General features: G+C 34.1%; 1 protein-coding gene across 1 annotated transcript; it reads left to right on the forward strand.

Annotated features, from left to right (window-relative positions):
• Positions 1-16,369: 16,369 nt before the first annotated feature.
• On the forward strand, positions 16,370-22,502 carry LOC126775040 (endocuticle structural glycoprotein SgAbd-3-like). Its single transcript, XM_050496767.1, has 4 exons — positions 16,370-16,413; positions 16,779-17,022; positions 21,764-21,970; positions 22,346-22,502. The coding sequence occupies exons 1-4, from the start codon at positions 16,405-16,407 to the stop codon at positions 22,393-22,395; spliced, it is 510 nt and encodes a 169-aa protein (XP_050352724.1). The 5' UTR covers positions 16,370-16,404; the 3' UTR covers positions 22,396-22,502.
• Positions 22,503-23,636: the final 1,134 nt, after the last annotated feature.

Raw genomic sequence — 23,636 nt, forward strand, 5'->3', positions numbered from 1 at the left:
ATATATTTTATATTACACAATTTATTAAAAGAACCCGTAGCTATGAACGAACCTTTTACGAGTGAGCGAGATAGATAACGCGGCAATGTTATGGTCAAGACAGCTTCGTATTCTATTACGATAGTAATGAGAACATTTTTATGTAATGTTTAATATTTCAATCGAATTAAAAAAAAACTCATTGTCATTCACAGAAATCAATATATTATATGATTGCGATTTTTTTGTGTGTAGGTTGACTGGGTGACCCCTTTGATTCACGGTAGCATGCGAAAGCGATCCCGTGGCGCTCCTCGTTAAGAGGGAAAGGGTACCGCTGGTTTTTTAGTGGGTATTCCAATGTTCGAGGCGCACTCGACGTCTTGGAAACCGGCGAGCCCCACATACCTCCCCACTGTTGCTGTGGGGAAAACGTATAACGCGTTTTTAAGCGTTAAAAAAAGGTGACCCCTTTGATGAAGTACACAGATTAACTGGTTACAATTCCGGGCAAGCATTTTCATATGTTTAATGTACTCGGCTGTGAAGGAAGACAGTTAGGAAACTGTGTGACGAATAATATGACGTCATGTTTGTGTTAAGAAGATACCTCTTCAGCACCTACAAAGATAACTTCTAACAATTTTATCAGCATCGGATTTTTTTCAAAACACCATTAAAATGTGTTAATTCTAACGGTTTGTTTCATTCACTGCAAAACAATCAATAAAAAAAAATAAAGTTGTAAATATATACAATTTATAAATAACGATGTTCGACGCATATTAACTCGAATTATAAATGTTATCTATACAAATAAGTAAAATCGCAACGTCCGTCTGTGATTTCAAAATAACTACCTCAGAGTTTTGTTATTCTGTAAAAACTCACTTCATTACTCACCCGTGAAATATTGATGACTTTCGATGATATACAATTTTGCTGCGTGTATTCTTGAAATGTTACAATTATTACGGTCAATGTCGCATGTCACTTTATGATACTTTACGACCGTTTTCTGCGGTGAGTTTCGAGTTTGTTCTTATAGAATAGCCCTATTTTGAAGGAAAACCTGCATGTGTCTAATTTAACTGAAATTCTGCCAAATGTATATTCCACCAACCCGCATTGGAGCAGTGTGGAATAAGCTCCAAACCTTCTCCTCAAAAAGGGAGAGGAGGCCTTAACCCAGCAGTGGGACATTGACTCTATTACTGTTGTAATTTTTTTTTTTATATGTCCGGGATGGCAAATGACTCTACTCCACCTGATGGTAAGTGGTAGTAGAGTCCAAACGCGACGACGGCCTGTACAGTCGGGAAGAATGTTCTGTACTAGCCGTCACCGCCTTGCCGGCTCGCAAGATGCCTCTTCACGCCTCGTTTGAAGGAGCCCGGGTTGTAAGAGGAGGGGAACACGTGAGCTGGTAAGGAATTCCATTTTTTGGTAGTGCGACAAAGAAAGGAGTTGCCAAATTTCTTTGTGCGCGATGGAATTGATGTCACAGTTAGGCGGTGACATCGAGAACCAACTCGCGTGGACTTAAGAAGGAAGGGGGAAGCAGGAATTAGAGAGAATAATTCCTCAGAGCACTCGCACTGGGGTTAAAAAACAATCCGAAATAAGTCTTATCTTTATCCGTACAAAGTCGGGACGGGCAGCTAGTCATATTGTCATAACGCCGCCATTTAAATTTTTGCGAGTTCTTAGATAAAATTTATCTTGTGAAATTATAATCATTCAAAAGTGTTCCTTAAAGCCCACTTGAATAAAGTTCATTTTGATTATGAGTTAGTTAAATAAATATTGAACTAAAATTGTACGTAGTTTATAAGAGCGCTGAGACTAAAGGCAGGTGAACGTTATGTGCACGGAGCCCACGTACAACAATCTTGCAATTAAAGAATCTTATACAGACTGTATATGTTAAATTTTTAAATTTAATTAATTTTGAATTATTGTGTTCCGGTTAGAACTGTAAGGGTGCCAGTTTAACTACAGATGCAAGGAATATAATATATTAGTTTTTATGTGTTTTTTTTTTATATTTTTCGTAAAATGCTTTAAAGATAGTTGTTTTAAACACCACTACTATTGTTTTAAAGCTATAAAGGTTTATTATTAATTTACATACTTTTGCTTACAAAAGGAGCGGAGCACACAAAGCTTCAGCAATTACTGGTATAGGTACTAACAAAATTAAACGTGCTTCAATTGTTTACACAGGAAATTAAATAATTAATGTACACGTATCACATAATACGCTTAGTTTAAATGTAAACAAAAATTACAGTGAAATTACAAGAAGAAAAATTAATACACTATGCTCTTATATATACATCAAAAATAATATTGTTTTAATATTAATAATAATGTCTTTCAGATCGTTTTCGGCCACGGCAGCCAATATCAAGAGATTGCAGCCAACTGCACAGGACATATTATAGTGCACAAGTGTGTGCGCAAACACAGGTGCACTCTCTATTTCCTTACACTCATAATCCGATGGGACGGCAGACATTAACACTGTAAGAAATATAAAGTATAGTTTCCATTGCTAATACTCCTTGTGCACTATATACTGTCTCCTCACCCTTAAATTCGGAACACAATTATTATTAAGTACTGCTCTTATATATTATTTGTGATTATAATTCATCTCGTGCTTTACGGTGAAGGAAAACATCGTGAGGAAACCTGCATGTGTCTAATTTCACTGAAATTCTGCCACATGTGAATTCTACCAACCCGCATTGGAGCAGCGTGGTGGAATAAGCTCCAAACCTTCTCCTCAAAAAGAGGAGAGGAGGCCTTTAGCCCAGCAGTGGGACATTCACAGGCTGTTACGGATTACGGATACTGCTCTTAAATTTATTTTTATTATATCATTCTGTATAGTAAGGCAAGTGCACATAGTGTTCTCATGCGCAATAAGTGATGCCTCTCAACGACCTTATCACTGGAATAACTACTTTTAAAATTGAAACGAGTAGTGTACACGAGCGTTTTAAACGCTACAGTTACAACCCGCAAATGGCACACTAAAAGCCTCCTCGATTTTATGGAAGTTTATTCTTATTCATCTTTACAAATAAAAGAGATAAATTTTGAATGTTCGTCTGTTGGGTAATATCCGGAACTACACATGAAGACAGCTAGACTATTACTGAGTGATATAGGCTTTATATTTACATCTTGCATAATAGAGCTATCACAATAAAAAAGTCATTTTTGTTAAAAAAATATTAAAATCCAATCCAAAAATGAAATTCGAAATCGATACGGAAGAAATCGCGGTTCGAATCTAGTTTATTAATATTTATTATTGTTATATATTTGTAATTTAAATAAAATAAATTAATAATTGTTAAATAAAAGTTTCAATTTATTCCTTGTATTAATGATCTTTATATATTATGTTCTTACGACATTTCCAGCAGTATTTAAATAACTTTGAAATATTACTCGATCCAACGTCTAACTGGTAACGAAACGAAATCAACTATAATAAAAAAAAAATAGAAAAAAACTTAAAAAAAGACTTTTTTTCACTTAGTAAACTAGCATGTCATCCTATTTCTTAATGTCAAAACAAATTATATGAACTAACTTGTGCTACATAAATTCTAACTTTTTTACTTATGTAAAATTCTGCCCATATTAAAACTACTAATCTTCTTTTTCTTTTTCCTGTCCTTGTCCCACTACATGTTTTTTCCTTCCACTTCTCTTTCACTCGTCATCTCAGTACTTACCCCTTTCATACACATATCCTTTCTTAAATCCACATTTTCTACCGCCTCCCCCATCCCCTATATCTATCAACATTCATACTCATCACCCTTTAGGTAACATGCCTTTCATCCCTTCTCATGCCCATACCACGCAAATCATCAACTCTTCAACTATTGGTGCTCTCAGACTTCCTCTGATATACTCGTTTCATATCTTGTCCATTCTAGCAACTAATAGTACTTGCATATAAATAACAAAAAAAAAGTATATCGCGGAAAGCTGAGCGTTTAAAAAAAAAAAGTGCGTTTCAAACGCCAATAAACGCAAGTGTGTATTTTCCTACCAGAACTAATATTGCAATGATATAGTTCAAGATCCTCACGTCGTCAACCTTTTACGTTGATCCCAATATGTTACAAAAAAAAATATGTTGATTTATATCAAAGCATACTTTAAAATGCTTTTAAGCTAATTTTGTGTTTATTATTCATCTCGTGCTTGACGGTGAAGAAAACATCGTGAGGAAATCTGCATCTGTCTAATTTCACTGAAATTCTGAACTATTAGTTTTATTTATTATTACAATATATAATCATTCTTGATACGACCAATTACAAGACACTCCTTTGACGGGGAATTCCCGTTATCAAATTTTTTGTTTTATCGGATATATTTATTGGTTTTTTTTTTTTTATAGAATAGGAAGGTGGACGAGCATATGGGCCACCTGATGGTAAGTGGTCACCAAACGCCCTTAGACATTGGCATTGTAAGAAATGTCAACCATCGCTTATAGCCAATGTGCCACCAACCTTGGGAACTAAGATTTTATGTCCCTTGTGCCTGTAATTACACTGGCTCACTCACCCTTCAAACCGGAACACAACAATATCAAGTATTGCTGTTTTGCGGTAGAATATCTGATGAGTGGGTGGTACCTACCCAGACGAGCTTGCACAAAGCCCTACCACCAGTAAGTTGTTTCTTTCCAAACCTTCCCTTCCTTTAAAGAGGTTTCTACCTTATTCCACTGTGCTGCTCTAATGCGAGCTGATAAAATCTGCATGTGGCAGCTTTCAATACCTACATGTACACTTACGATTATTTCCTTTATTACTTTAATAAATAAATTTTATACACAAATTGAGCTCCGCTTCGTTAATTTTCAATTAAGATCCATATGTACTAACCACTGGGCCATCTCGCTCAGTAACACCTATGTGTGGGTGTCTGTCTATATTATATATTATCTATGATTACTTCGTAATAAACATGATAAGCGATGCGTTTGTGTAATCAAGAATAATTTGCGCCAAAAATGTATCGTATTAAATTTTAACCTCTTGCAAGTTAAGCTTAAGTAACGTATGATTTTGATAATTTATGTTGATTGTAAATTAAATTATTTAATAGAATCTTACACGCGATTGTAGTTATGATTTGATTGGCGATCGTTTCACAATTACTTTTAGTTTACGTAAGAGATAAATCAAGATCCGACTGTAATCAATACAATAACTAGAGCCGACATGACCCAAATGTGTACCTCAATTGAAGATTGCGGATGCAAAACCAAAAAGGAAACCTAGTAAGCCAAAACTATGAGTTGGATGAAATTCTAACTATCTGCTAATCTAGACTTAAGAGCTTAATTTATAAAGACAGCAAATGCGCAATCAATATATAAATGATCGATTTTTCTTCTGACACTTTTTACGCATACTACCGTAACGCCCCGATGCCCCTTTACGGCCTTCAATAACCAGGGCATTCCCGGGGTATAGAGAACCACCCTAGCCCCGGCAAAGCTAACGGCGGCGGAAGAAGGTCACATCTGAACGGGCTTCTTCGTTGGAGCAGTTGAGCGGAAGCACTCTTTTCACTGTTTCACTCCGCGAGCTCCGATATAACGTTTTTGAAAAAGGAGACAAGAGAAGCGCGAGGTCTCTGCTGACTATAGTCACCATGGAAAGAGGCTTGTTCCCTTTGGTAAATAGCAAAGCTTACAGATACTGACTAAGCAAGAAGCAACATCAGAAGGATCTAAGATATTAGAATCGTTTTTAATTTTCTGTGTTACTTTAAATTCATTGTAACAAACATAAATCCACTGCACTGCAAACAAATTTATTATAACTGAAGTATGGTATGAAACCCAGTATATATATAACAAGTATATTTTACACATGATTGTAAAATTTGAGTAAAGGATTTCTGACGAAAATCACATCTGTCACGCATACTAAGTACATACACACACATCAAATTAAAATTTGATTTGAAAAAAATATCTAAGTGACGTAATCAATTTGATTAAAATCAGTAACCAGCATGAAAGTAAGAAATCGTCAAAATAAACAAGTATGCCAATGACGGTGAATCTTAATGAATCATTGCAATGATTGAGACGAGTGCATAAAAGTAATGACTAGCAATTAAATGCGCCCCGCTGTGAAGTGTGGTCCAAGTTACGAAAACCAATGAATAAAACAAAAAAAATCAAGAGAAAGTGCACAAACTGATATGACTTCTGGTAAAGTAAAATTAGTCTCCTATTGAGGAGTTGGTTAAGACATAATTCCAATACGCTGCTCCAATTGATGCTGACAATTAACCCACTTGTTAAGCATTGGGGGCAACTTCATGTTGTTCTTTGTTTTAGACCCCTTTTTTCTTTTTCTTTTTAACGCTGAAAACGTATACATATATAAGCTTATAACTTATACCAAACACTAAAGTCAAGGTTCACATTTTAAATAAGTACTCTCGATTTGCTAATAAACCGCTACTTATGTATTTCGTAACATCAATTAGTACGTCTTCTATCCAAACCACGTACTTTATATCGCGTGACTTTACTTGTTTTTCTAGCATTAGTTTAAAACGAACTATGTGATGTTTAAAAATTGTCTTAGAGTTAAAAAAAAATTGCTTCAAACCGCATAACTTGTAAATGATATTCAAATTTAGCGACACCCGTCGAAGCGCATAAAACGTGACGCCGTCTATGAGTTCTGAATCTGGTGCCTATATATATCTGTTATAAATTTTATTATATATTATTTATATAATATATCAAAATTAATTTAATTTTCGATTGTTTTCTATTCCAGACCTTTCTTCTATTACCATAGAATACAAACAAATTTGTACACCAGTGTGATGGCAGATTATATGCCCCAAATGCTTGTATTTATGCTAGCTTTGTAATTGTTTTGGGCCCTACAGGTCTTCTATGTGATCGCACCTGAGTTCAGAGCGTTATCGGTGCAAGGCGCTTCTGCTCTTGGACTTGATATATTGTTGCATGTTTATTTTTATTTATTATTGCATATAACTGACGATTAATTTTTGCAATAACTGTTGAGTTAATGGTACCTTAAGACCACAAAGGCCCAACACACCTACAATCGCTCCGGTATTAAATAATGTCTGTCTTATTCCGTAAGTCCATAAATTTTTTTATATATTTGTTAAAAAGTCGTGAACGGAATGAAGGATCGTGATAGCATTATACAAGATGTAATACGAGTAACGTTTAATACGAAGTTGTTCAAAATGTTTCCAATAAAACTTGCATAACTTGACGTTTTACTTAAGCATCTGTCAATTAGAATTAGTTTGAAACTATTTCCGGGTTTTCAACATCATATTGGCTTTATAATCTGTGCGCATTTACCTAAGACTAACTTATGTAAAAAAGTCGCTCGCAATTCTGTCAACGTCAGAGATGAAACCATCTATACAAGCAATTGTGCAAACCCGTCTGGATAATTACCGCCTACTTATCATTTATTCTATAGCCAAAGAGTGATACTTAGAAGTGTTTTGTGCCAGTTTTAAGGGTAAATAAGCCAGTTTAACTAAAGGTACAGCATCTTAGAACCAGACAGAGTGCGTGTGTGGCGCATTGCCATTTTAAGATGATCTGAACTGGACACTTTGTAGTGCCTTTTTTTATTGCTGGAAAAATGTGTTACGCGTTTCCCCCACGGCAACAGAAGGGTGGTATGTAGGGCATACAGGTGTCCAAAGCGCCGAGTGCGCCCTGAACATCGGAATACCCACCAAAAAAACAACCGGTACCCTTTCCGTCTTAACGAGGAGTGCCACGGGATCGCTTTCGCATACTACCGTGTCGACACTTTGTAGTGCGTAGAAGATGTTAGTCTTAACCGAAGAATATAATTTCAAAATGATTTCACTAATTCAGTTGATTAATTTTTTGTTTATTAATTTACTGACCGTAATCGATGAAAAACATCGCATATTCCACATTCTAGATCGTGAAGGAACAAGCTCAAACCCCTTAAAAGAAGCCCAACAAGATATTTACTCGCTCTTTTTTTTTCTTTTGTTTACCGTAATTAAAAACAAAAGGACCAGTTGCCGAGTAATGCAGCGAAATCACGTTTGTCAGTAGATTAACTCACGAATGAATGCTACCTATGTGAACTTAAGACACCTTAGTGCTGATCATCCGGAATTCTCATCGCAACACATTAGCATATAATGTGACACCGTCTGTGACTTCTAAATCATTGTGTATAGCCACGAGTTCTGAAATATACTTAAAAGTTTAACGCCCATTTATATCTATATAATATACCAAATTTAATTTGATTCTATGTCTTCTTGTCTTGTCTACTCGCAAGTGCCTTCGCGATGCCGCTTAAATCATCTGTCAAAGATGCAGAGGCCTATATATATATATGTCTTCTTATAGCATATAATATAAGCGACTTTATTCCGTTGTTTTTGGTATTTCCTAGAAGATTTCTGACACAAACAACATAATTCAATAGAATGCGTGTAAGCCGAATCACAAGTTATTTTCACAAAAATATTTAGAGACATTGCATGCCGAGAATTAGCTAACATATTTTAATTAAAAAAAAGAATACGAAAGTTATGCAAGCATTTATCAGAATCACATAAAATGCAAGAACAAATGACAGAAGGTAAATATAATTTGTATTTAACAACATAAATCAAAATCGGTAGGCGCAAAAAATTTTTTTAAAGTAAATTGACAGACAAACACACCCATACCGTAACAGCCTGTGCTGGGCTAAAAGCCTCCTCTCCCCTTTTTAGGTTTGGAGCTTATTCCACCACGCTGCTCCAATGCGGGTTTGTGGAATACACATGTGGCAGAATTTCAGTGAAATTAGACACATGCAGGTTCACTCACGATGTTGTCCTTCACCATAAAGCACGAGATGCATTATAATCACAAATTAAGCGGGTTTGAACCCACGATCATCGGATAGATTCATACGTTCTTACCATTGGGCCATCTCGGCTTATATAAAAACAAATTCATAACTAATACAATTACAGCTAAAGTCACAATCAATGCTTGGTGAGACACTTCAAATCGTGATACATTCTTATGATGGTATTCCAATAAGAACCTTCATTCGAAACTACATAGCTTATAAATTAACGTCATAATTCTCAAAATTGAACTTCATAGCCTCGAAATAAGACTGATTTTCCAATTTAATAGCAAATTCGTCTCATGATTTATGTTATTAAATTCAATGAAAAATGTATCATACGCATTAACCATAAAGTTATATTTGCTACCAATTGACACGATGTAATGAATGTTACCTTTCGCGGAAAAATGGACCCTAATGAGAAAATAATTAAGCTGAAATTCAGTTGCTATGAAAATATGACAATTATAACGAAAATACACTTTCCGTGAAGATTTTCAAAGTTTAGTGTGACATATTATTTGTGAATGTCTACTCGTATAGTGGGTATATTATTTAGATACGATTATTATTTAATAAGGCTATTGTTTTTAAACGTTAAAAACTAAACGAAAGTTTGACCTATTTATAGATTGAGCACTGTTAAAGAGTTAAGCTAGCTTAGTAAACTCTTTGGTTGATGTCGTCTAAGAGGTCTAAATTTTTTTTTTAATTTAATATAATTTGATATGAAAACCTTTTTTAATTAAATGTTAAGAAGATAGTCTGGCGAATGAGCCTCTCATGTCAGCCTTTAAGCCGAAACACAACATTCAAACAGACACCGGTTGGCGTGGTTGGTAGATGACTTGTCTTTCACGCCGAAGGTTGTGAGTTCGACTCCCACCCAGGACAGACATTTGTGTGCATGTTTCTCCTGAGTCTGGGTGTAATTATCTAAATAAGTATGTATTTATAAAAGAAAATATTATATGTAGTGTATCAGTTGTCTGGTTTCCATAGTACAAGCTCTGCTTAGCTTGGGATCTGATGGCCTTGTGTGAATAATGTTCCAAGATGTGCCAGGATATTACTAAGTATAGTTGTTTGGCGGTAGAATAAATTATGAGTGGGTGATACCTACCCAGACGGGCTTGCACACAGCCTTACCACCGAGTAAATGAAAATATAACTGTAATTGTCACCATATAAATATATTTGTGTTGCTTGCCAATAGTTTTAATAGTTTTAATTTACTTACTGTTTCTTAATTCTTATTAATTCAATATATGTTTAAACTAATTGGTAATTCTATTTTGGTTTTAGTTAAATGTAATATACAGTAACAGCCTGTTAATGTCCCACTGCTGGGCTAAGGCCTCCTCTCCCTTTTGAGGAGAAGGTTTAGAGCTTATTATACCACACTACTCCAATCCGGGTTGGTAAAAAATACGTTCGTGGTGCTCGCTCGATTTTGAAAACATAATTTTCGGTTGACTAACGTATTCTAGCCACTACATAGTTTCCAGGATGAATTTTAATGCAACCTTAAATATCCATTGTACAAAACGAAAACAGCACCATCTATTGATATTTAACGGAATTCCTTAATTGACACTGGATAGCGCTGTTATAATACCATAAAAATGACAGTTATCGTCAACGCTATCGAATACGTGAAAAAAATCGCAGACGGCATACTGATTATTATCACTAGACAGCTGTTGTCGTATGACACATGTCACATAATAGAAGATACGAAGAAGATTGATAAGAGAAAAGCAGAAACAAACATCACAGTTTGAATTTCACTGTTAATCTTTAAACCAACTGTCACAAAACCAAAATAGTTTACGTCAGAAACTCACTACATATAGAAAACGTGATTCTCAAATTTGACCTTTAAATTTTATTCTCATCGCGTCCAAAGTTACACTCTACAAACTCAGGCGAATCTCGTATTAAATCATATCGAAGTCATTTAACCCTGGCAAGGTTAGTAAACGTGCGCGCATAATAAATAAACAAATTAAAGCGGTATAAATGTATCCGTGTACATACATGGTAAATAAATGCGGGATGGTTTACGCGCATGAATAAAAGCTTAGTTGGAAATATATATATACATAGATAAAAATTGCGGACTTACAGACTTATATAATTTACATTTTTGTTTAATCGTTTTTAGGTGATCTCAAATATCAAAATGCAAGGGAAATGTATTCAATTAACTAAAATTTAAGGGGATTTTCAAAAACTGTTATGTTTTTTTTTTGTTAATATATTAACGACACCGAAAATTTTAGGGAACTAAAATTTACATATTTAAATTTAACAAAACAATTTCCAGTCACTTCGTTTCAAAATGACGCCTGAGAAATTCCCTCATTTTTACAGCCTACTCTCTTCTCTAGAAGAAGCCTTGGAACTTTCTTTGTATAACTATCACACTACTCACAACCAGAGCGGGTATTTATATTTATTTATTTATGTAATTAAAATATATATTTATTAAGGTCACCAACACAGGTAATAACATATCTATATATAACACAGACAATTCTGCGCTAAAGAATAGTTATAGACAAATATGTTATACAGACCCGACCTTGTTACAGATTCTCAACAAGCATACCTCAGAAACACCACGACTAAATCGAAATAGCATTCATCGAATTGCGCTACGCGTTAATAACTTAAGCAATAATAAATGTTAAGTCAATCAATCATACACAGTAAATAATATTCAAATTTTATTTCATTTTATAAATACAGTCAATAAAATATAAATCGACCTAATATAAGGCAAAGGCCACTTGCTAATAGGTACAGTTTGTATGGGAAATATTTAAAACATCACGATATCTTAACGGATCCCGAAGAGATTAATGACAGATTGAAGATTTATGAGTGATCTGAAAACCAGAAATTTTACCTTTACTATTTCTAATCTGTGGAAAGCGAAAGCTGTATATGTAAGTTAATATTGTTATCTTATTATTGCCTGCCTGGTCTAGTGGCTTGATGTAAGACCGCAGACCCGGAGGTCCTGGGTTCAATTCCCAGGTCAGGCCAATAAAAAAGTTATTGAGTGTTTCTGTCAGAAAATTCTCAGTAGCAGCCTGGAGTCTGGAAGTTGGAAGTGTGTACACTCCCTCGCCTCGGAAAGCACGTAAAGCCGTTGGTCCTGATTGGCCGCCGTGGCCGAAATCGGTCTGGAGGACATATTATATCTTATTATTAAAATATGTTTTAATTACTATTAATCCTTTAACGAAGTTTATTGAAGTTGTTAATTGATTCATGAATATTCTGAAATTATACGGAACCTTGAATATACGAGTTCGACTTGCTCGTGACCTTTTTACTGTACTTAAGCCTATATGATTAATTGAATAAAATTTAAAATAGATGTTTCTTCTTTCTGTTCTTTTCATTGGAAAATGTAGCAACACAACTATCCCACAGTAAACGAAGATGTGGGACCTCTGGCTGAAAATAATCTAGTATGTGACATACCAAATAGTATATCAATAGTCCTATATATTCAAAGTTACTCCAATTCTGTTAATAAAATACTGGTTCGCAGTATTCTAAGGTAAGGTAAAAAGCAAGATCAGCAAGGAAGTTGATGCTGCCAATTCCCTAACTCCGAGCTAGTGAGAGTATGTTTGAACTCGCTGCGTTTATGTCGCATGTTTGTCGGGTATTTTTCAAATAGGTGGTGGTTTCTACTTTGACTATAATAAAGTAAATGTAATAAAATTCTTCTACATTGAAAAAAATAATTAGAAAAATAAATTTTTAATATTTTAATTCTATCACCGTTCCGGAAGGCAGCCTTTTAAAATAAATAAGATTAACAATTAAATAACAAGGGACATAAAATCTTAGTTACCAAGGTTGGTGGCGCATTGGCTATGTAAGCGATGGTTGACATTTCTTAGAATTCCAATGTCTAAGGGCATTGGTGACCACTTACCATCAGGTGGTCCATATGCTCGTCCACCTTCCTATTCTATAAAAAAAAGTAGTATTTACAATTAAATTTTATTAGTTCGAACCGGAGTTTCATCCAAAGACTATGCACATCTACAGCCGTATAAGTCAACCACTTGACCAATGAATCAGCTCCTGACTATGTAAGCATTATTATATATGTTGTTTATATAGCTTTTAGCCGAGAATCCGAGATGGCCCAGTAGTTAGAACGCTTGAATCTTAGCCGATGATCGTGGGTTAAAACCCGGGCAAGCACCACTGAATTTTCATGTGCTTAATTTGTGATTATAATGCATCTCGTGCTTTACGGTGAAGGAAAACATCGTGAGGAAATCTGCATGTGTGTAATTTCACTGAAATTCTACCACATGTGTATTCCACCAACCCGCATTTGAGCAGCGTGGTGGAATAAGCTCCAAACCTTCTCCTCTAAAAAAAGGGAGAGGAGGTCTTACCCCAGCAGTGGGACATTCACAGGCTGTTACTGTAGTGTAACATAGCTTATACTTACTTTATACTGTGATAACATTGAAACTCACTTGTAATAGTTTTATTATAAAGTTACAGGTCAAGCAACAAATGTGTTAACTAAAGCCTATTAATATTACGCTATTGATATATTATGTGCCGGAAATTATTTGTACTATGTATCACTATATAAATGCGTAATGCACTTTAAATTCTTCGAAGTATTTTGTCAGGGTCGCAATAATGATATTTTTTTGCCGATAGCTTGACTTATAAGTGCTTAGCGGGTGATTACATAAAATAGCTGTATTCTTCTTTTGAATGTCGAATCAATTATTACAGAATAAGAGGAATGACTGTTTAACTGTCCCTGTAAATAATACATCAAAAGTTAAGAAGAGCATGGTCTGCAAAAAAAAAGAAAAAATATATTTGGAAGTCCTTTAATTTTTCTCTAAAGTTGAATCAAGATAGTCCAGTTGCTATAATGTAGTGACTGGAGCAATGATGTTAAATTACTTTGATCTGTTCGTCTTAAATCTGGGAAAGTTCTGGACGTTTCAAATATTCAATTTATTGTTACGATTTATCTCGTTCCAACGGTATCATTGAACCACTCTTGTACCAATGGTATGGAAATTGTATTCTGAATTAATAGCCAAACCGAGATTTGTCTTCTACATATTTCTTCTTAGTATATATATATGTGGAAAATATGTCTATATTATTTATTTAAGAAAAAATATATTTGGAAGTCCTTTAATTTTTCTCTAAAGTTGAATCAAGATAGTCCAGTTGCTATAATGTAGTGACTGGAGCAATGATGTTAAATTACTTTGATCTGTTCGTCTTAAATCTGGGAAAGTTCTGGACGTTTCAAATATTCAATTTATTGTTACGATTTATCTCGTTCCAACGGTATCATTGAACCACTCTTGTACCAATGGTATGGAAATTGTATTCTGAATTAATAGCCAAACCGAGATTTGTCTTCTACATATTTCTTCTTAGTATATATATATGTGGAAAATATGTCTATATTATTTATTTACGAAATAAAATTCAAACATTTGAAAACAATTACTTTTTATAGTGTCCTAAATTAATCAGTATATATAAAGTTTTTAGATATCTACGGCCTTTTGCACTAAAATTAGCTTAAATGTCGTTCGCCTGCTACGATCGGTTGTTTGCCGTATCTATTGCTTGAAACGCAGACTAAGTTTCTTATAGGCGGTATTATTAAAAACGCCTTTGCAATGATAAAAATTACTAAAAAGATTAAAATTACATGACATGACCACTCTAGAAGAATGTTTGGACGTTGGAGTAGACTAATCCTAGGGTGGTAGTGGTAGGGCGCCCGTCAGCCATGTGGTCCACTTGATTGATGATCTGAAGAAGACTTTTTTTTTATAGAATAGGAAGGCGGACGAGCATAAAGGCCACCTGATGGTAAGTGGTCACCAACACCCTTTGACATTGGCATTGTAAGAAATGTCAACCATCGCTTAAACAGCCAATGTGCCAACCAACCAACCTTGGAAACTAAGATTTTATGTCCCTTGTGCTGTTTTGCGGTAGAATATCTGATAACTGTGGAGTGAGTGACGAGCTTGCACAAAGCCCTACCACCAGTAAATGGATGCAAGAACCAGGACTTTTGGCGCACTTTGGCAGGGCTTATCCATCAGTGAGTTGCGACTACGTGGTGATTTATTGATTGATTTTCAATTTATATTATATTGTTTTATTTATCCTTCATGAAAGTCAAGAAATATTTGTCTCACAAAAATCAATAACAATTCAATTGTTCATTGCGATCTACTAAGGATGTTATTATCTGAGACACGATTCTATCAAATGCTATGTCTTTAATATTTCACGCTTAGATATTGGATAGGTACTTCAATTGCACATACGTTTTGTAATGTATAGTAAATAATATAAATATATATACATATATAATTGAAAATTTGTAAAAAATGGACCACATTACTAGTCGTTATATATAGAAAAAAGGAATGAGATCCCGTATCCAGAAGGGCGTGTAAGGATCGCGCGTGTGAAATTCTTTTTTATTAACGTGTGCGTACCTTTAAAAACAGTCCTATTCATACATGCTTGCATAAGATTGCAAATGCAATGGATGTTTGTTTTCTTTCACGTATCTACTGTTTGCTATTTTAGCAACGGGTCATTTAAAATATGGAGCGTAGAACAAACGTTAATAATACAACAAAAGGATATTTAAATTATTGCACAAAGCGCCCTGTATACATTTTCAAATTCGCTCAAATAACATCTTACAAAATTGAACTAAGAAAATATTTAATTTGTTTAATTCGTCTATTTAAAAAAATAATTTTTATAATACGCAAACATCGTTAATTAATACTACTACTACTACAAATTGTAAGTGGTGAATGATATATAAAATTTATATACTTTTAAAGTTATTTATATACTGAAATATAGGATTGAGTAGGATAGTTATCATCTTCATCTAAGATGCTCATATTTTTTATAACACGCTGCTATGTGCAGTCTCACCCATACTTATCTACTTAGTCATGTTAAAAAACGCAGGTTCGATAATGACCTATGCAAAGCTTATATTTGACTATTTTATATGATTGTTAATAATAATAATTCGCTAAAAAAGGCAATATGAAATATGAAATAGTTGAATAATTTCAAAAAAAAAATCGTTCGCAATAAAATACACGTTCTATCAATACTTGAATCGTATTTAAAAATTCTCCCATCAATATTCAATATCAATCAACGGTACTCACGCACTAATTAAAATTAATCGCAATTAGAATAAAACAATTTTAATTGCCAGTCCTTGTTTCAATATGTTCCAAATTCAAACTCGATTTCTTAAACGAAAGCTTCGTGAAGGGATGTACGATTCGGCTATCGTTCAATGGTATGGTATAAAATGACAGCGATATTCTCACCACTCCACATTCCGGTATCATCTTCGTAACGAGACGCATCTCTATCAACCATGAATTACGTTAGTTATATCAATACTACCTTTCTATTTAAATAATCTTTTGATTGAGATTACGATACCGGTTATCAGTTAAGGTTTATCGTGACGTAATAAATTCGCGATTTTCAGTTCATCATTCTAACGTTTTTGTTCCAAAAATTGTAAACGTGATGTCTTGTTAACCCAAGGACTCTCTCGGGTGGATTTGTTTGATACGTTAAATAATTTGTTACTTAATTGTGGCTTTAAGTAAATTTTTAGTTATAAGCACTAAACTTAACCTTACATAACTTAACATTTGGCTTAGGAGATTTCACTGATAGGATGTGTATTAGCAAGTGTCTTTTATCATTTGATCTGATATGCTTTATCATCGTCGATTCTAGCTCATCGTTCTGACCCTCGCATCAGCGGCTGCCGCAGCTCGCCTAGAGAACATCTATCTTCCACCTAATTCTGGTTCATCGAGCGGTGCGAACGCAGGCCTCAGAACGCCGTTTGGATCAGACTCAGTATCTTCAGCGTCAGCAAGCAGCCAGGCCCAGATCTTGAGATACGAGAACGAGATCGATGAACAAGGATGGCACTACGCATATGAGACCAGCGATGGAACAAAAGCTGAACAAGATGGTGAGTTTTTTTATTGTTGATACAAACTTAACGGATAGTGTCTAGTGGATGAATAACTGTACATTATGCGAAGGTCACAGGTTGAAATCAAGTACTTCTATTCCAAGCTCAATTTGTATGTTGTAATTCATAATACATCACGTGATTGACGGTAATGGAAAACAGAAACTTTCATGGTTGATGTGAAATCCTGCACAGGCGTATCCACTAATCTGTAGTTGAGCGCTATGGTGGAAGTATTTGCAGACCTTCTTCTAAGCTTGAGGATAAGCCTTTGATATTGACATTTACAATCTGTTATTTTTTCAACTTTACCTACTAATTTAAACTTCTAAAAAATTTAAATATGTTTATAATATCTAGAATACTCTACAATAGATGAATTCTACATGACATAATGATGTGACCAGTAGTTTATTGGAAAATAATGGCGCTAAAATATTTACACACCGCGCGGCCCGCATCTTTTTCCATATGCGTTAATATATTAAAATGTCTCAAAAAATACCAATTTAAAATGTAAAATGAACGCAGCTATTTTGATTAACTTAAGTACTACTCTGATCTAAACTTAAAATCAATGTAATTCTTCAATCAAGATTTTTATTTGTATCGAATTTAAAATAATTTATTGTTGAAACTTTTTCCCATTGTTTTAACATAAAAATTTTCATTGTGACTTCTATTATATCCGTGCTATCGTTTTTCTACGTAAGTACATTTTAAAGAAACTAGTTTGCAGATTTATAAAATATTCAAAGATAGTTTTCGTATATCTGCTAAATTATATAAGCAAAGTTTTTGGAAAGCACTCGACAATTTTATGACTCCGTTGATACAAAAATAATTTTGGTAAATATCAAAATGCATTATTTATACAATTTGAACATATAAACTGGAATTATTTTTACTAGTAGTATTAGCGAAAAATTAACATACCTAACTTATATAACAATATTAGTATGACTGGTGTTATAAAGATTTTGACTTCGTAACATACAATTCTATTTGTCATACATAATAATATTGGTGTTGACGTCTTCCTGACCGATGTCGGTCATTGTAATCATTCTCAAGGAAGACTAGCCGATTGCGAATGATATTATAGTATACAAGAGCACAAATACCAAATAATACTATAGAATCTCATATTCCAATAGGACAGCAATCTGACACAACCGTCATGAGTTCATGCCAGAGCTATAGGATAAAATAATACATGAGGATTTCTTTAAAAAGAACCTAGCTATTTATCTTTGCCTGGCCCGGGTATCGAACGCAAGACGTCGGTATCCGCAGCCATTTAAGCCACTGTTTCAAAGAGGCGAGGTTAAAGTTTATTACAGTGATAAACAACGCATTCTATAAAATGTTTTAAATATTTCGCGTATAAATATTATATGCGAAGAATTTTCCGTGTAACAGCTTCAAGTTATTTATAGTGTAAAGGGCAAAGGGCGATGTCAAGTGATATAACATTAACTTTAAGGATTTCTAACAAAAGCGTCACTTGAACACTTTCTGAGGCAGCTGTTAAAATGTCAAGAATAATTTGAGTATAGTTGAATTTTTGAGAGTGTTGCAGTACCGAATCAAATATATAAATAACTACTTTAAGATTAATTTAGAAACAGAACATATTGCTTACAACATCTTTTTCTAGAGTTATTTTAAGCACTTATTTGTTAAAGGATTGTTTTACATTTTTTTTTTTATTCTTTGTAAAGTCATTCTTTGTAAAGTCAAAAGCCGAGATGGCCCAGTGGTTCGAACGCGTGAATCTTAACCGATGATCGTGGGTTCAAACCCGGGCAAGCACCACTGAATTTTCATGTGCTTAATTTGTGTTTATAATTCATCTCGTGCTTGACGGTGAAGGAAAACATCGTGAGGAAACCTGCATGTGTCTAATATCATTGAAATCCGGCCACATGTGTATTCTATCAACCCGCATTGGAGCAGCGTGGTAGAATAAGCTCCAAAACCTTCTCCTCAAAAGGGAGAGGAGGCCTTAGCCCAGCAGTGGGACATTAACAGGCTGTTACTGTACTGTTACTGTAAAGTCATGACCACACAACATGACATTATTTTTTGTCGATAGTCGAATATTTTTAAAGAATCTTTCGGTAACTCTATAGCTGTTAATTTTCTTCACTTGTATACTTTAGACATTTGTTATAATGTCGAATTCTTCGCGAGTCGAATTATAAGATTCTCGAATGTAGTTTCGACAATCAAATTGTTCGCATTTGTATTAATGCACCTTTCTATAAAAAGCCGTGGTGGCCCAGTGATAAGAACGCGTGAATCTTAACCGATGATCGTGGGTTCAAACCACTGAAATTTTATGTGCTTAATTTGTTATTATAATGTATCTAGTGCTGGACGCTGAAGGAAAACATCGTGAAGAAACCTGCATGTGTCGAATTTCACTGAAATTTTGCCACATGTGTATTCCACCAATCCGCATTGTAATAAACTCCAAACCTTCTCCTCAAATAGGGAGAGGAGGCCTTAGCCCAGCAGTGAGACCTTCACAGACTGTTACTGTATATCTATAAATCTTTTTTTTATATAGAATAGGAAGGCGGACGAGAATATGGGCCACCTGATGGTAAGTGGTCACCAACACCCTTAGACATTGTCATTGTAAGAAATGTCAACCATCGCTTACAAAGCCAATTCGCCACCAACCTTGGGAACTAAGATTTTATGTCCCTTGTGCTTGTAGTTACACTGGCTCACTCACCCTTCAAACCGGAACACAACAATATCAAGTACTGCTGTTTTGCGGTAGAATATCTGATGAGTGGGTGGTAACTACCCAGACGAGCTTGCACAAAGCCCTACCACCAGTCACATAACAACGATGTATTTATATTTCATATAACACCTTCGTAGTGTATTATATATATATATTTAATCAGTATATTGAAAAAGAAGTGTATAAATCGGTCGTGTAATTTATAGTAAAAATACAATGTTCAAACTGTCAAAATAGTGAAGCAATTTAAATACCTAAAATTATAAATATAGGAATAATATATGGTCATATTATATACTATAATTAAGTCGACATTTAAGACCACTTTTGAACGGTAATTTTACAATATTTTCAATTTTAAAATCTACCTCTGGTCTGACATATAAATTCTACCAAGAATAACCGGCAAGAGACTCAATATATATATGTAATAATCATATGATGAAATTATCGAGTTTTAATATATTAAGATCATCTAGAATATATTTTATTTAATATAATATATGCCTTATTTTATAAAGCCGTATAAAGTATGTCAAATTGAATGTTAAATTGACATTTAAATAATGTTATTATAACATTTAGTATATATTTGCAGATGTTATCTCGTCTCTTGATATATAAATTCTCATCACAAGAGCTAAAATAAATGTAATCTTAAATACAGTGTGTTAGCTGTGTGTAACTTTGCATATAATTCGCATCACTGCGGACTGATAGATCTAGAATAACTTAAACTTTTCAACCGATATAAAGGAGGTTCTCATTCGAACTTTTTATGTACGAGTATATTCACAGACAGTTTTATATAAATACATATATATATAATAAATACATATAAATACATATATACAAATACATATATACATACATACATATATGAAAGGGTACCTCAAGGATAGTCCCATATATATATTTTTCAAGATTCGTAGCAATGTAATTTTTTAAGGATTGACCAATATTTCTATTTACGCCTACAATTAAATATGAAACTTGTGTTAGGAGTAGGGACGACAATAGTCCATGAATATAGGATCGAACCTGCGACTTTCGTTTTATAAATCTATAACTCAAAAAAGCTTTATATTAAAGAATTCGAGCAAAACTGGAGACAACTTTTAAAATCAAATATATAATAAAGCGTGATTTCCTTTGATTGGCTTATCACCGTTATTAAGTTTTTAATGTAAGCCAATCTTATGATAGAGCACTGAAATGACAGTGAAGCGAGATACTACTGGTGGTAGGGCTTTGTGCAAGCTCGTCTGGGTAGGTACCACCCACTCATCAGATATTCTACCGCAAAACAGCAATACTTGATATTGTTGTGTTCCGGTTTGAAGGGTGAGTGAGCCAGTGTAATTACAGACACAAGGGACATAAAATCTTAGTTCCCAAGGTTGGTGGCGCATTGGCTATAAGCTTATAGCTATTGACATTTCTTACAATGCCAATGTCAAAGGGCGTTTGGTGACCACTTACCATCAGGTGGCCCATATGCTCGTCCACCTTCCTATTCTATAAAAAAAAGAGGTATGAGATGGAACTATTGATTAATAATCTGTAAAATATAAAGATTAATTTCGCTTAACACTATAATTCTTGTACTCAAGATATGTAGATTGTTGAAGATGAGGTTATATAAAGATTACTTTATATAAAAATATAAATGCTCAAATATTCTATTACTAAAATTAAGATTTAAAAAATACGCATTACAATTTTATAGAAAAAAAAACAATTTCTATTAAAAAGCTATTTCTTTTGTATATATATTTGTGTTTGTGATGCTAAAAAATGTGACATTATATATAGATTATGAAAAAGAGAATGCTGACTTTCTTGCGGGTCTTCTCTTAAGAATCCGCAAGTAGATGCATGATTCATTAATCTTGGTAATTGATGAAACGAAAAAGTTTGTCTATTTGAACAAAAAATATTTTTATTTTAAGTATATCACGACTATTTTTCGAACAGGTCACGTCATCCCTGGAGCTGTACCTGAACAAGGTTCCCTCCAAGTATCAGGGGCTTTCTCCTACATAGGGGATGACGGTCAGACATACTCCGTCAGTTACACAGCTGATGAAAACGGCTTCCACCCCACCGGTGACCATCTTCCCACACCGCCACCAATTCCCGAGGAAATTTTAAAGAGTCTACAATTAACTGCTGGAAATAATGGTAAGTTAATAATATAATTATGTAATAGAAGTTAATTTGAAAACACATGGTTAAATTCAACAACATCAATTAACATAATGTATTAAAAATATGGAATATACTATTGTGCAAAAATCTCCTCTCCTCTTCATGGAGGTACTGAGGGTTTGGAGCCAATTCCAGAATAACTTTTGGAGGATACAAATATGAATGTAGATTTTGATCCAACATATGCGGATTTCCTCATCATTATTTCCTTCACCAACGAGCTTGATATTTGATGCTTGCTTAGTTTTGAAACGGCAATCTTTCCTAAGGTTCATCTGCTCTAGCCACTGGACCTGTATAAGAATTATACTTGTTTAGTACTTGAGCATTTGCTTATTTTAATTTCAGGTCAATACAGTAGTCAGAAGAGCAGCTATGATGCAGACGCTGGATATTAAAAAACCCTTAAATGTATAAATGTGTAGTCAAATACATACAACACTAGTTTATTTTATATTTTTGTACATACATTATTGTTCGCTATGTATATATTTGACTAGACAACGGCCAGTACTTAGTTTTTATTGTATTAAAGTTTGAATAATAATTAGAAAACTTTTTTATTTTAATAACCTTCTTAATATATATTACAGGCTTATACTTAATTTGAGCTGCTAGGGATGTTTGAAATGTAATAATTTTAAAACAGTTTCCGTAATTTGGGAAAAAAGAACATTGATATTGAATAATTATCTTAGTTAATGCCATCTCTTGAACTAGACTGCCGGATTTTTGAAACAATATATAAAAATTAGAGAAATCATAATATTATTTTCATTGCACAGAGCATTAAACATAATATACTAGCTTAATGTTATGTTTATGAGCAATAGATGTAGCGCCTAGATCATATTTATAGCAATTCAGTATTTACAATTGATGTAAAATATTATAAGGCGCTAAGAAATTACTCAAGCATTTACTTTCAGTTTCTGGATCGCTAGTCCAATTAACTAATATGAGTTCAATCCTAATGGTAATTGGTGCTGATCAAAGGGACCGATGGATTGGAGCTAAATTAGTTAATCCAACTTTGACCAGAGTCAAATCTTTAACCAATAACTGTTAAAATTTAAAAATAATTCAGCTTATAACGTTTTAGACACGATGAACTTAATTGCCTTTAATATACATATTTTCGTTTTATTATTTTTTAAATTTATTCGTATAAAGTGCTTGACTAATTGACTAAATAACATTTGTTTCTTTATTTTTATTAGAAACATTTACTTACAAAAAATCCGGCCTAGTGCGAGTCAGACTCCCATTGAGGCGGTTCCGTATTAAGTCAATTCTCATAGCAGTTCATATAGCTAGGATTATCATGTAGGTTTCCTTTTTTTTAGATTACAGAACAGGAACAGGCAAATGGACTACTTGATGGTGAGTTGTACCAGCGCGCATATACATTAGCACCGTGAGTAATATTAATTATTCCTATAACCTTAGGAACTATACCGTACCGTAACCCGTACCGTAACAGCCTGTGAATGTCCCACTGCTGGGCTAAAGGCCTCCTCTCCTCTTTTTGAGGAGAAGGTTTGGAGCTTATTCCACCACGCTGCTCCAATGCGGGTTGGTAGAATTCACATGTGGCAGAACTTCAGTGAAATTAGACACATGCAGGTTTCCTCACGAT

This window comes from Nymphalis io, chromosome 17, assembly GCF_905147045.1.
Source record: "Nymphalis io chromosome 17, ilAglIoxx1.1, whole genome shotgun sequence".
Lineage (NCBI taxonomy): Eukaryota > Metazoa > Arthropoda > Insecta > Lepidoptera > Nymphalidae > Nymphalis > Nymphalis io.

What these genes read in the sequence shown, in the direction of transcription:
- LOC126775040 (XM_050496767.1), top strand. An exon ending in AACAAAAGCTGAACAAGATG is followed by an intron (nt 17,023 to 21,763) that starts GTGAGTTTTTTT and finishes TTTTTCGAACAG; the next exon opens with GTCACGTCATCCCTGGAGCT. An exon ending in ATTAACTGCTGGAAATAATG is followed by an intron (nt 21,971 to 22,345) that starts GTAAGTTAATAA and finishes TTTTAATTTCAG; the next exon opens with GTCAATACAGTAGTCAGAAG.